Genomic DNA, 13,104 nt, shown 5'->3' on the forward strand with positions numbered 1-13,104 from the left:
AAAGTAGACCAGGAGAAATTGACAAAATCCAGTAGAGTTGGCAGCTATGATCATGTGAATAAAAATTAAATAATGATTTGGAAAGCAGCAAAAAAGACTTGTGCTGTTACAAGCAAGTTGAAAGTTATCAAACTTTATAATTTTGTGTCCTAAACTTATAATTGAATTAATGTACGAATAGATCAACAGAAGAAAAATTTTAAAATAATCATTTGTTATAATGAAGCATAATTTAAAAAAATTCTACATAATAAATTTCGACATATATATGAAAGTGATACAAAAACTGATAATCTCAATTTATTCTAATTTATAAAGTTTTAAACCATCCAAGACATCATTTAGTATTCAGAAATTTATTTAACAATAATTCTAGCAAGACATTCAAATATTCTCTTCATTTTTACTGTATGATTTATTTTTAACAATTTTTTACTTGATTTTTGTAACATACCTGCCAATATAGGAGAAATAAAATAAAGGAGATTTTACTAGCGAAATTTTTCAGGCTACACGTAAAGTTTTGATACATCAGGTATAATCATGTAAGTCAAAAAGAGAAATTCGAAATTGGAAATATATGCATATAAACCTTAATCATAAGAAAATTTCTTAAACCATTATTTATAATTACTTTATTACTATTAACATTCAACATCAGTATTGACACTAGCACCATCTGTTGAGAAATAAGCCATCAGCAGAAATACCAATAGCCAATTTTGTAAAAAAATTTCTTGAACGAATACACAGAAATTTGAGAATATAAGGGTAAATAGAAAATAGTCGTAAAATACAGAAGTCTTTGTTAAAAAAACAGGAGACTTAGCTGGTATGTTGTAACCATCCGCATAAAATTTTATAAATATTTCCAGTTAAGCCATTTTTTTTATTCACAACTTTTAATGACGCCACAAACTCAAATTAGTTTATTTTCTCCAGACTCCTTGGGCATTCCTCGATTTTAGCAGATTGATAAAACTTTTCCCTGTTCTTTGGTCAGCCTGTTTATAAGGTAAAGTAAATATGGTAGCTTACATCTTGTAGACTAGGCCTTTTTATGACCGCAGTAGATATAGGTACACTCCTTTGGGATGAGTATTGGCCATTCTGCCTGGAAAGTGGCATGCGTTGAGGTTGTTGAAATTGAACAGGCACACGCCTTCTTAATGAGACTGAACCACCCACAACAGATTCTGCAGATTCATTAGGTCCACCATTATGATAGTTGTTCCACTTGCTATAAAAAACACACACACAATAACAAAATTAGTGAATAAGTTATTTATGTCCAAAGCACATCAACATATACAGTCAAGCCCACTAAGACTTAGAAACTAAAAGAACTTGCAGAGAATGAACAGCCATCTGTTACAAACATCTAAAATTTTTTTTTTTTTTTTTTTTTGATGTCAAGAAGAGAAGAGTGTGTTCAAATGAAGGTTTTACATAAATATATGTATTCTTCTTTTACATAATAAATATTTCGACAGAAAGTACATAATTTAAATATTTTGTACTTGAAAATCAATGAATTAATAACCAGTTTCTGACAAGGAACTAATCTTGATTAGATTAGCCATTATAAAATGATTCTAGAGATTTTTGCTTTTGATATCAGAGGGTGGAAGATGAAGTCGGAAATTGAGAATATCTTGCAAAATGCAGCAGAATTGCACTTAAGAGTGCCATAATCTAACCGAACCCAGCTAAGTATATGGACATGCGGACTCGCGAGTATTTCATCAAACATGTGAAATGGTTAGCTCTTTCATACGCTATTGATTGACAGTACGCCGAAACAGATTGTGGTTGAATGAATTGTGAAAATGTTGAATACAACAATATGAAAAGCACGCTTTTGCACAATAAGTGGCGAAGAAAAAAAATCTCATTTTTGAAAAGGGAAAAATTAAGCACATTTTAAAAACAACCACAAAAAAAGCACCCTTAAGGGTTTTTAAAAGTGAAAATAAGCACCTTTTAAAAAAGCTACTCATCCAGTATTAGTTTACCCTGTAACTGTCGTTCACAGTGAATAGTTTCATGAGAAACAATCAATAGGGTTTACTGAAATAGGACTTTAGAAATTAGAAGTGGGGGACAGAGAGTTATCCCTTTAAAAAGTTGATCTCTAAAGCAATGCACCACAAGTGTACACATTTAAATGTAGCACAATGTATATACATAAAAAAAAATCACTTGCAATTACTTTTAATCTAACAATCAGATCCTCGTGTACTAGGATTCAATTTTAATGGTTCAAAGTAATGTAACCTCTAACAGTGCAGATGATAATTTAAGTGGCAAAATCATTCTTCCTATGAATAAACATACCATACACGGATTTTGATTCCTTAATCATAAAATATTAGGGGTAGCGACAATCTGAAATAGGGTCCCAGTAGTTTGGTTGGGAGGGAGGTCTGCATTTCGGATCCATTGATATTTTATTTTTTGCGTATTTTGGTATTCGAGGAATTTTTTAGAGACTCGAAAATTTCCTGTGCGCAATTATTAAATTCGTTTATCCAAAGATAATTTAATGCAAAAATTATTTTTCGCCGATTATTTATTTTAATAAAATAATGTACTGTTCGACGACAGTCATAAAAAATATCCATTGCAAAGAGTCGTGATGACTCAGAGGATAGCGAGTTTGTCTTCCAATTAGAAGAACTGGGTTCGAATTCCGTCAATGGCAGGTCGATACGAATTCTGCACCCGGCTCATACCGACCACAGTGTTGACGTGAATTATCCTGAGTGGTAGACGGATCATGTGTTAGTCCTTTTGCCATCAGGCTAACAATGGGAGGTTATCGGGATCTTCCAGTAGTTCCCTTGTCTTCTGAATTGGGTTCAATATGACAAGGCTATGGAGTTGAACATTAGTAGTCGTAAACCCAAAAACTGGGATGGCTGATCAATGACTGTTTTAAGGAAAGAAAATAGTTTCTGAAAAATAGAATTTTATATCTATGATTCCTCAGAAACAAAGAACAATGCTTACTTTCTGTGCTTGTTGTCCAAAGAGCGTCGTGGAGGAAGGGGATTACATGCTTTTTGTATCTGTTGCTTCCAAGCAAATAATCTCCGTTTCTGTACAGGAGTAAATGCCTGAAAAATATATTCACAATTAAGACCACAAACCCAAAGAATAAAAGATTTTTTTAATAATAAAAGATTTCTTAAAATAAATATGTTTTCATTGTAAATGCTAGCTCATACTCAAAATTGTTGTGGTAAAGAAATTTCTATAATAAATTAATCATTTTCACACTTCTAACATTCTATATTGCTAAGATTTAAAAATGCTGAATTTAAAATATTTTTAAAATTTGTAAATGCTTATCATTTATATTACTTATTTTATCCATAAATCTTTATACAAAGAGAAACTTTCAAGACAAACTAACACTGTCTAAAGAATGATTTATTTCAAAATGTGACATCTGTCTGTTAAAATGGGGAAAAAAAGAAGAAGTTTATTTATTGGTAATTACTTTTTATAGTCTTATACAAAGATTCTGCTTATGCGCCAAAAGTTTTAAAGAGGGCACAAAAAAAGGTTTAAGTGTCCTCTCGCATGCATAATTTTTCAGAGAGAAAAATTTTCAAATAACGCACCAGCAGATTTACTTATGTCTGCAATATTAAAACAAACTATGAAATATTAACAAAACAAAAAATAAACAAAAAAAATAGCTTACTGATTTTAATTGATCCACACGTTTGATTAAAATCTTTAAATAGCTCTAGGTAAAAACTTTTGATTTCAAATTTAACTCTCACTTCATTGAAATTTTTTGTTTTGTTTATCTATATTTTCATAAATGGAAAGATTAATAGGAATCATTAAAGATGAAGAGGTTGAGAGTTCGTCCACTCAATATCAAATGAATTTTTTCAGTCTTAGAAACTACCTTCTCCCTCCGTTAAATAGTTTTTTTTTTTTTTTTTAAATGTTTGAAACATTTTTTAAAAGTTTAAGCGAATTATATCTTAAATAGGGACCCATTTTTAGCATTAAAAAAAAATGGTAATCCAGGTTGCGTAGTATTCAAAAGTCAAGCAGAATCCCCGTAAATGGAATGGGAATATTTTTAAAACTTTAATGGGACTACAAAAAAAAAAAAGGTTATTTACTTTGGTATTAAATTTCATCCATGAAAAGGCATATATGTCTTGAAATCTAATTGGTAATTTGCACTAACAAGAAAAATTCTGTTCTTCATTTTTATTCATAGGAAATTTGAAATTTTGAATATTGCATACGAGAAAAAAAAATCTATTTTATTCAAAATGACTTAAAACGTAAGTATATGACTTAAAACGCAAGTATAAAAATTACCAAAACTCCTTTTTGGTGTTTGAGTGGCATAAAATACATATTAAAGACTAATTTTTATTATTTAATTATTAAGTAAAAACAAATTTACCTACATAAAGTGTCATTTGAAATTACACAATTTCAAAAATTAAAAATTTATTATTAAAATAAATTTTAAAAAAAATGTTAAGACTTTTCTTTCTTAAACAAAGAGCAAATTGATTTATACCAAATCAATATTGTTTAAGAATAGTTCAAAAAAATTTTCAAATCTTAAAAAAAAGTTCAAGATTACCTCATGGCTAAGGCACTTGTCAACAACCATCACAAAGAAATTCAAATTCTCATCCTGATTAGGCGAAATCAACAGAGTTGCACAAACTGTAATGAAAATGAATTTTTCACTTCCTGTTTTCCATTAAATGACTAAAATATAAAACTTTTGACATAATATTGATAATAAAGCTATCAAATTTTAAGGTGCAATTGTGAATCAATTATTTGCTATTTTTCTTTCAATATCACACAGAACAATATATATCATAAAGTAAAATAAAAATTCTATCAGTAAACTGTGATTGGAATTTTCCTTACTAGTGAATCAGTTATATTGATATTAGATTCCAAAATCGCGTAAATACCAATCACGATGTATAATTTTTAGATCATGTAAAGTCAAATTGCAAAGCATGCTTTTTTAACTACGCATAAAAAATAAAATTTTGAAGTTTGACAAAACAACTGTGTGCATACGAATTGTGTGTGATATTGGGATTTTAAACTTACATGAGTAGGAATTTGCTGTGATATTGGGTTTCAAAATGCGTAAAAATACAAACATTGATATTGGATTTTTCAATCCTGCGAATAAGTATCGGGATGGAGTATTTTTTTAAACCGTGTTAATACGAATCAGGATAATAACTTTGAGATCAGGAAAAGATGAAACTCGATGCTTCGTATTAAAATCGAGTGAATAAGAATCAAGATATTAGCAGACTCCGGTACAGTTACAACTATTCAAAATTGCGAAAATCCGACATACTAAAAGAATCAAATTGGTGGAAGAATCACATGCATGTAAATGTGCCGTTAATGTAATTTAGCAAAAGGTTAAAAATATTGGTGTACTTCAAGTTTTTGATTCGCAGAAAAAACCACATCTGTTTCTAGCAATTATTCCCAGAAGAACGATAAGGAAAATAAGGAAAATCCGACATACTAAAAGAATCAAATTGGTGGAAGAATCACATGCATGTAAATGTGCCGTTAATGTAATTTAGCAAAAGGTTAAAAATATTGGTGTATTTCAAGTTTTTGATTCGCAGAAAAAACCACATCTGTTTCTAGCAATTATTCCCAGAAGAACGATAAGGAAAATAAGGAATTCGAAGCCAAACCCGTAATACAATCACCCCTACATAATGTTATGGGGGCCGTTCAAAAAGTACGTACACAAAAATGGAGAAATTTTAAACCCCCCTTCGTACATTACCGTACATAAGGTCTTACTCCCCCCCTTAGAGTACGTACATTTTATTAGTCTACCCCCCTTTTTCATAAAAATTAAAATAATTATGTTTTAAATAAAATTAAATATTTACTTAAGGAGGGTGTAGGATAAAGTCAAATTTAAATTTGGTGTATGTTTATAAAGTACGTACTTTGTATAATACCTCCCCCCCTCCCCATCGTACAAAACCGTACATAATAGCAAATCCCCTCCCCCCCTTCGGGATGTACGTACTTTTTGAACGGCCCCATGTTGCTATATCTTGACTACATAAAATTAGTGCAAATATTTACTTATTCAGGGTGCATAACCAAATCTCTCAACAAAAGATAAGCACCTTTTATTCACTTTTTAAGCACTCAAAAATATTTCTTAAGCACTATATACATTAACAAAATGTAAAATAATTTTCAAAGCCTTTACATGATCATGATAAAATAACTAGTTTCTGACAAACTCTTTTCTAGATTATATTAGACACTATAAAAAGACAGACATTTTTCGATTAGATTTCAGACGGTGGAAAATAAAGCCTGAAATTGAGAATAACTTGCAAAATTCTGCAGAGTTGTACATGAGATGAGAGTGCAATAATATCAACGAATCCAGCTCTGTATTGGCGCTACCAAACGTTACAGACATAAAATACATCTAAATTTATTGTGGTAGAATGTTGTGAAAATGTTGAATAGAACAATGCGAAAACGCTTTTGCATAATACGAAAGAGAAAATCGACACGGCAAAGAAAAAAATATCAGATTCAAAAAAGGAAAATTAAGCACGTTTTAAAAATACCCCATGAAGAAAAGCAGTTTTAAAAAATGCTATGCACCATGTTATTTCATTAATACTGGACTAATTTTGAAAAAAAAAAAAAAAAAATTCAACACTGCAAGAATTCTGAAACTCACTAATGCAGTTTTTTATATGAATAAAATATTTTAAAAATAAAATGTCATCTTTTAATATTGCATATAAATTTCAGCTAGTCCTTCAGCACTTTTTCCAGATTTTGAAATTTAGCTTCAAGAGAATGTCACGAAATTGGAACACCATTTTCCAGCCTTTAGAATAAATAAAATTAGATTTTTAATTATATTCATCAAAGTGCTTTTAGAGATCTTGAATAATTTAGGAATTTGAAGGCAGAGATCAGTAGAATAATGCAAAGTTTTTTTAAAAAGAGTGGATTCAATTTTCAAACAAGAAAATTATGATTGATGCATATATTGAACCCTTTTAAATGAAATTTTGGAAGGTTATTATACAGGAAACTCAGATTTCTAAATAATGATGCAGTATACACTACAAATTCCTAATGTTGGTAAGTAATCCATATTTCATAATTTGTACTAAAATGTGTAGACTGTGATAAAGTTTTCAAAAATATAGTTATTATAATAAGTATTTGAACAGAATCTGGTGAATAGTTAATGAAAAAATTATCCCATTTAAAAAAAAAAAAAAAAAATCCTACATATGTACATAATTGGACTCCCCAAGAACTATTGTATTAGTTTTGTTTAATTATATATTTTGTAATTTAAAATGCTTTAAAACGATGTAAAAATTTGTATTAATAAAATTATACTGTAGACAAAGACAGAAATTCAGATATGGAATTTTTGATGTTAAAGAAATAAAATCTTGCACATATATAAAAAACTTAAATTGTTTAAAATTGGTAATCAGTATGATGTGAGTAATAAATGAACTTAGCAATCGTGAAATTGTTCAGAACTGATAACTGACAGACAATGATGAAATGTATTAATAGTAGTACTATGACTCACACGGATACAGAAATCAACTTAGTGATTTTAAAAACAAAATAGTTGATATCACCCTATTGTTGTGACTAATTTCAAATACAAATCATTAACAGATATGTATCGTTGAAATATCAGGGTTTCCACTCAAATCTGGAAAAAAAAATTCCCTGTGTTTTCCCTGTACATATTATACACAATATAGTAAGAGGAAACAACAACTACTGTGCTCTTTTGTGTGAGCTATAATGGGCATACTATATTTATTAGTTTTAATCAGGGTTGGCAAGGTTTAGGACAGAATGGATTAATCCACGGTTTAAACCCTGGTATAAACCGTCCTGTCCAAAACCCCTTTGTCCAAAACCCTTTTACTCAAATTATGTCACAATTTTATCTGAACAATATTTAAGAGGTAAAATAAACATAGAACTAATAACATATTGATAATTAAATATACTAGAGAATATTTGTTTTTAAAAGTATAATGTTTTATTAATATTGTTTGACTCTTCAATTTAAACAAAGGAAGATTAATCAGTAATCAAGTTCATTCAATTGGTCCTCTCATTCAATAGTACATAACTGCAGTTTGGCCTTGCCATACAGGTTAAAATATTAGGGACTAAGTGCTTGGTTCGTCATAAACACATCTATTTATCTAAAGTACTATTCAAGAATACTTTAATTTATTCATGTTATGCTCCTCAAAACTGTTAATACATTTTTCAGTTATTTTGTATCTTCAATTTAAACTAATATATTTTAAGAAAAATTATTTTTTAATATTGCCATATTTATCCTTATGCAAAAATATTATTTATCAGTATTAAAAGCAAATTTATATTTAAAGGATTGGGTATTCACTTTTGTTGTTCAATGAATTGTGGAGCTTCAAAAATTATAAACCTTTTCCTATTATATTATTTTCTTTTTATCAGTTATAGTAAATTGTATAAAAAATATCAAATATTTATTGATACATGTAATTATTATAATGGTTACATCTATAGAATTTTTACCTTTTACCAAAGTTCAAGGTTTTGGACACTTTAAGACAGTTTTACCCAGTTCAGGACAGTAAAATCCACGTGTCCTGTCCAAAACCCCAACCCTGGTTTTAATTGCTGGAAAATCAGCTGAACATACTTAAAATAATGCTATAGTAAATGAAACAGTTTAGTATAGCTGAAATATAACAGTTAAATATCCCATAGATTACGCTTTGAGTGGTTACCATTTTTTAAAACACAAAAATAAGAAACAAAATTGTGTATTTTCCCTGTTATTTTAAGTGATTTTTAAATTCCCTGTATTTTCCAGGTTTTTCCTGTTCTCCCTGTGGAGTGGCAACCCTGTATATTTTTGATGATATTGAAAATATAATTAATGAAAATTAAAAATATATAATAGTTATGACTTATACAATTCCTACTATTAGTTCACACTCTTATCTTGTTCTAATTTTTAATGGTCAATAATTTTCAATGAGAAAAATGTTTAATTATTTAATAAAAAGTAACTAAAATAAAAATTTTCTTTGTTGACCAAAATAGGAATTGACTAATTTATATTTATATTACTTGTTTTTATTGAATGTATTCATAATTCATACATGTTAACACTTTATCGATTAACTGGGGGATATCTCTGTTTAGTAAACTATCAGTAGACAACCAATCAGAGAGATCTCTGTTTGACAATAGTTAGTTGCTGATGTAAATAAGTTTGTGAAGGCTAGCATATATTCAGATGCAATGCTAAGTAATAGACTTTAAAAGAGCATCCTGATTATGTAATAATTTTAATTTCCTACACAAGGTTCTAACTCAATTTCAGGAGGAAAAAAAATTTCCCGACTTTTTCAAGTATATCAGGAAAATTTTAACGAAAATCCATACCATATTTAATCTTTACCATGCAATTTTTCATCAGAAAACATTAATTTTTTATTAGTAATGTCTAATGTCAGATTTTGTGAGCAAAAACATAATAGTATGAGAATGTAAACATGGAAAAGTTTCACTAAAAAGTGAAATTCTATAAAATAATTGCGAATAGATGTTAGAATTATTTAACCCTAATCTCAATAACTGACTACTGATGCAGACAAATCTAAAACTGGTTACTTTCCAGGTATAATACAGGAATTTCCCCATTCTCTTGTAAAAAATTGCAACTTACCCTGACGATTCCCTAATTTTTAAAGTTAAAATAAGATTCCCAGTTCTCCCTGCTACAATTCAAGATGAATTCTATCACTGCAATTTTAACAGTAAAGAAAGCTCACCTTTCCCCAAAAGGTGTGTTATTTGACCAGGTATATCTCCTTCCGCAATATGTTGCTGGCCTTCTTCACAAATGGGCGGACTAGGTGGAGCACTCGGTGGATCGGAGCCTGATGATTCAGATTCACCTCCATTAGAGCAGATAATATCACCGTTATAACTCATACTCTGAAAAGCTTTGATGGGTGTTTGCAGCATGCCTTTAACTTCGTTCAGAGCACACCGTATTGTACCTTCACCTTCTTCAAGATCCTACAACATTGAATAAACCATATAAACTAAATGAATGCACACAAGCAATTTTTACATTCTTGTTTTACGAGATGCGACAATATCAAAAGTTTTGATCTAATAATTATTGATGGAAGGACTCAAAAATATTACATGAATTGCAGACCATTAGTATGTTTCAAGGTAACCTTTCAGCATGTACTTCAGTATTTGGATGTAAAATTACTTATAACTTTGAAGTCCTCATTTAAGATTATCCTTAACTTTAATTTTGAGTCTTAATGACTTAGTTGTTCTTAAAGCCTGTCCCTTTGGCAAATTACCGGGTTCTGAGGTTATGGTGATAAAATTTGTCATATTTTGTAGAAATCTCTATAAGCATTTTGTTTCAGAAATCTTAACTTCTACATGAGGAACAAGGCTTAAGTATTCCAAAAATACCAGAATTGAAGAACATTCTGAAAGGATAACCTATAAGTTGTTTCTGAAACTTTTAAAGCTAAGTGTAGAAGTGCATCGCAGAAGGAGGTTACTTCAAGCATAAAATGGGAGTGAAATTCACATATTTTCAGCAGTTATTAGATCATTTTTGAAACATCAAAGTTGCATACAAAAGAATTTTTATACAGTTTATTAATGAAAGAATCTCATAAGATAAAAAAAAAAAAGACCATCACGCCATTTGGTGCCTAGTCACAATATTACATTTATATCTCTATGTTCATAAATTTTAAAATCCACATGCGAAGCTCAAGTAAGGCAGAGATGTTCCCCTTTCAGGTGCTTTAAAGGACTTATCTATTTCCTGAATGACTCCTGACATTTTCTAATTTGCTATCGAGTTATGTACTTAATGGCCTTTTAATGTTCAGTCTAGAAACCTAAGGTTATGCCCTACCGGTTCTTGTTTGCAACAAATTTTACAGACTGAAATTTAAAACATAATTTACCCCATCTGAAACCACATTAAAAGAACAGTTTTTAATCATTCATGCAATACAATAATTAATCAGAGATTTGACAGCTCAATTACACTGATCAACCTGCATCTTTCAAAGGTGGTCAGCAGGAATCGATGAAATCTTGTTCAATAGAAATTTTTAAACATTCATACAGAAAATTTTTAAACATTCATACAGAAGTCAATTATAGTTTCAACAGTTCAATTCTACCTACTACAGATAAGTTGCATCTTTCAGGGATGTTCTGCAAGAATTATCTACCCCTTGAGTGGTAATTCTTGGTACATCATTGGTCAACTTTTAATTGCCAGCACTTGCGCAAAAAACGCAATGTGTGCATGCGCTTAACCAATATTTGTTTAACCATTTTTCTTAACTCTCTAGACACTAGAAGAGTGAATATCCGAATACGATCTTTAGTAAATGAATATATGAACTATGAGTGATAATCACAAATGAAATATCCTTACATTTAAAGATAAAATCAAAGTTATAGAGGATAGTAGTAAATAGTTGCACTAGATGGCTATGTGGAAAATAAAATATAAAAAGGCTTTTTATCATTTGTGATTTTATGAACAGTTAGAATAACCACTTTATTTATAATTCCTAATAGCAGCCACCTGCCACACAGTCATGTGCAAGGGAGGTTTCAATGTATTTCTTTAAAAAGAATACTAAAAAGTTTTTCCTCATACAAAATTTATGAAATCCAACTTACAAAATTTATAAAATCTAACTTAATCTAAAGGATAACCAAATTAGTTTTTTTCACACGGGAGATTAAGAGAATGAATTGAGGAACTTTAAAAATATTATACAATAAAACATTTTTGTTTAAATTCTGCTTCATTGCTGCTTTTTGAACCTCTTTTGTAAAGGGGGAAAAAAAGTCAGATTTTATAACAAAATATACCTTTTCTAAACTTCTTAGGTTTGACTGTCTTTCTTTTAGCTTGTGAATACTTAGCACAATTTTATGTCTAGCTCCTTTAGTGATACTCTGAAAATCAAAAGTAAAGTTTTATTTAATAATAGACAATAATTAAATAATACTTTTTTAATTACAGCTTATATCATTCAGTTCTTAATAGGTTGATTAATAACATTTACAATAGTCTCCAAATTTTTTTGTAACTGCTTTAAAGATTTAGAGCAGAACTTTTATAACTAACAGTTAAACATTTTTAAATGCAGATCTATATAAAGCAATTCTAAAAAACTGAATAATTCATAAACTGCATTGAATTTACAACATCTAAAGCTAACTAAAATGGATAAATGTAGGGTATCTGCTACATTTCAGATTTTCAAATTCATGGCTTTCCATGACTAATTTTAAGAATTTTTCACGACTTTACGAAGTTACTATTTTCTCTGACAAAAACACAATAGCAAATTTAAAAAAGCATCATAATAACAATAATTGAAATTATAGTGTAACCAAAACTGTTCTGCACCTTCATATTTATTGATTTTTAATTTAAAAAACGGAGAAAATAAAGATTTGAAGCAATAAAATAGCTCAAAAGTAATTTTTTTCTTTTTTCTGCAGAATTATATTCTAAAGATACTTTTCTTGTTCAAGGGAAAGGAAAGAAATACTTTTCTGTTCTCATTTCGGAATAAAAATAATTCGCCAAGCACTGGCTTGCTTCAGCTAGAATTTTAAATTTATAAAATAAAAAAATAAATAATAAAAATTTATTTAAGTTATTAAATTATTATTTAAATAAGTTATTTTTTGAAAAAATGCAATTTTTAAAGAACTTGATAAAAACATGTTATATTTTGATAAAATATGACTGTGAGTGGGGAGTTTGTTACAAATTCAGATATTCAGAACACCAAGAAATTGGGGGATGGGTAAATTCCAGTTTAATAATTAGATTTTTCGGCAACCTAAATTCATGACTTTCCATGATTTTTCATGACTTTCCAGGTTCGCTGATACCCTGTAAATGTGCAGGTTTGAATACTCTTGATAAATAAATTTTTAGTAAATTAA

At 29.2% G+C, this 13,104-nt stretch overlaps 1 protein-coding gene across 4 annotated transcripts in view; it reads right to left on the bottom strand.

Moving 5' to 3' along the window:
- The window catches only part of LOC107442067 (sterile alpha motif domain containing protein 4 smaug), a 77,243-nt gene that overhangs the window by 8,760 nt on the left and 55,379 nt on the right, over positions 1-13,104 (bottom strand). For all 4 annotated transcript variants that reach the window (XM_016055532.3, XM_043050979.2, XM_016055530.4 and 1 more), the window contains 5 exons: positions 12,013-12,099; positions 9,906-10,155; positions 4,628-4,713; positions 3,013-3,119; positions 1,039-1,240 (listed from right to left, as the gene is read on the bottom strand). In XM_016055532.3, the coding sequence (XP_015911018.1) occupies positions 1,039-1,240; positions 3,013-3,119; positions 4,628-4,713; positions 9,906-10,155; positions 12,013-12,099 (732 nt within the window). The remainder of the gene's footprint in view (positions 1-1,038; positions 1,241-3,012; positions 3,120-4,627; positions 4,714-9,905; positions 10,156-12,012; positions 12,100-13,104) is intronic.

The sequence above is a fragment of the Parasteatoda tepidariorum genome, chromosome 6 (genome assembly GCF_043381705.1).
Source record: "Parasteatoda tepidariorum isolate YZ-2023 chromosome 6, CAS_Ptep_4.0, whole genome shotgun sequence".
Taxonomy (NCBI): Eukaryota; Metazoa; Arthropoda; class Arachnida; order Araneae; family Theridiidae; genus Parasteatoda; species Parasteatoda tepidariorum.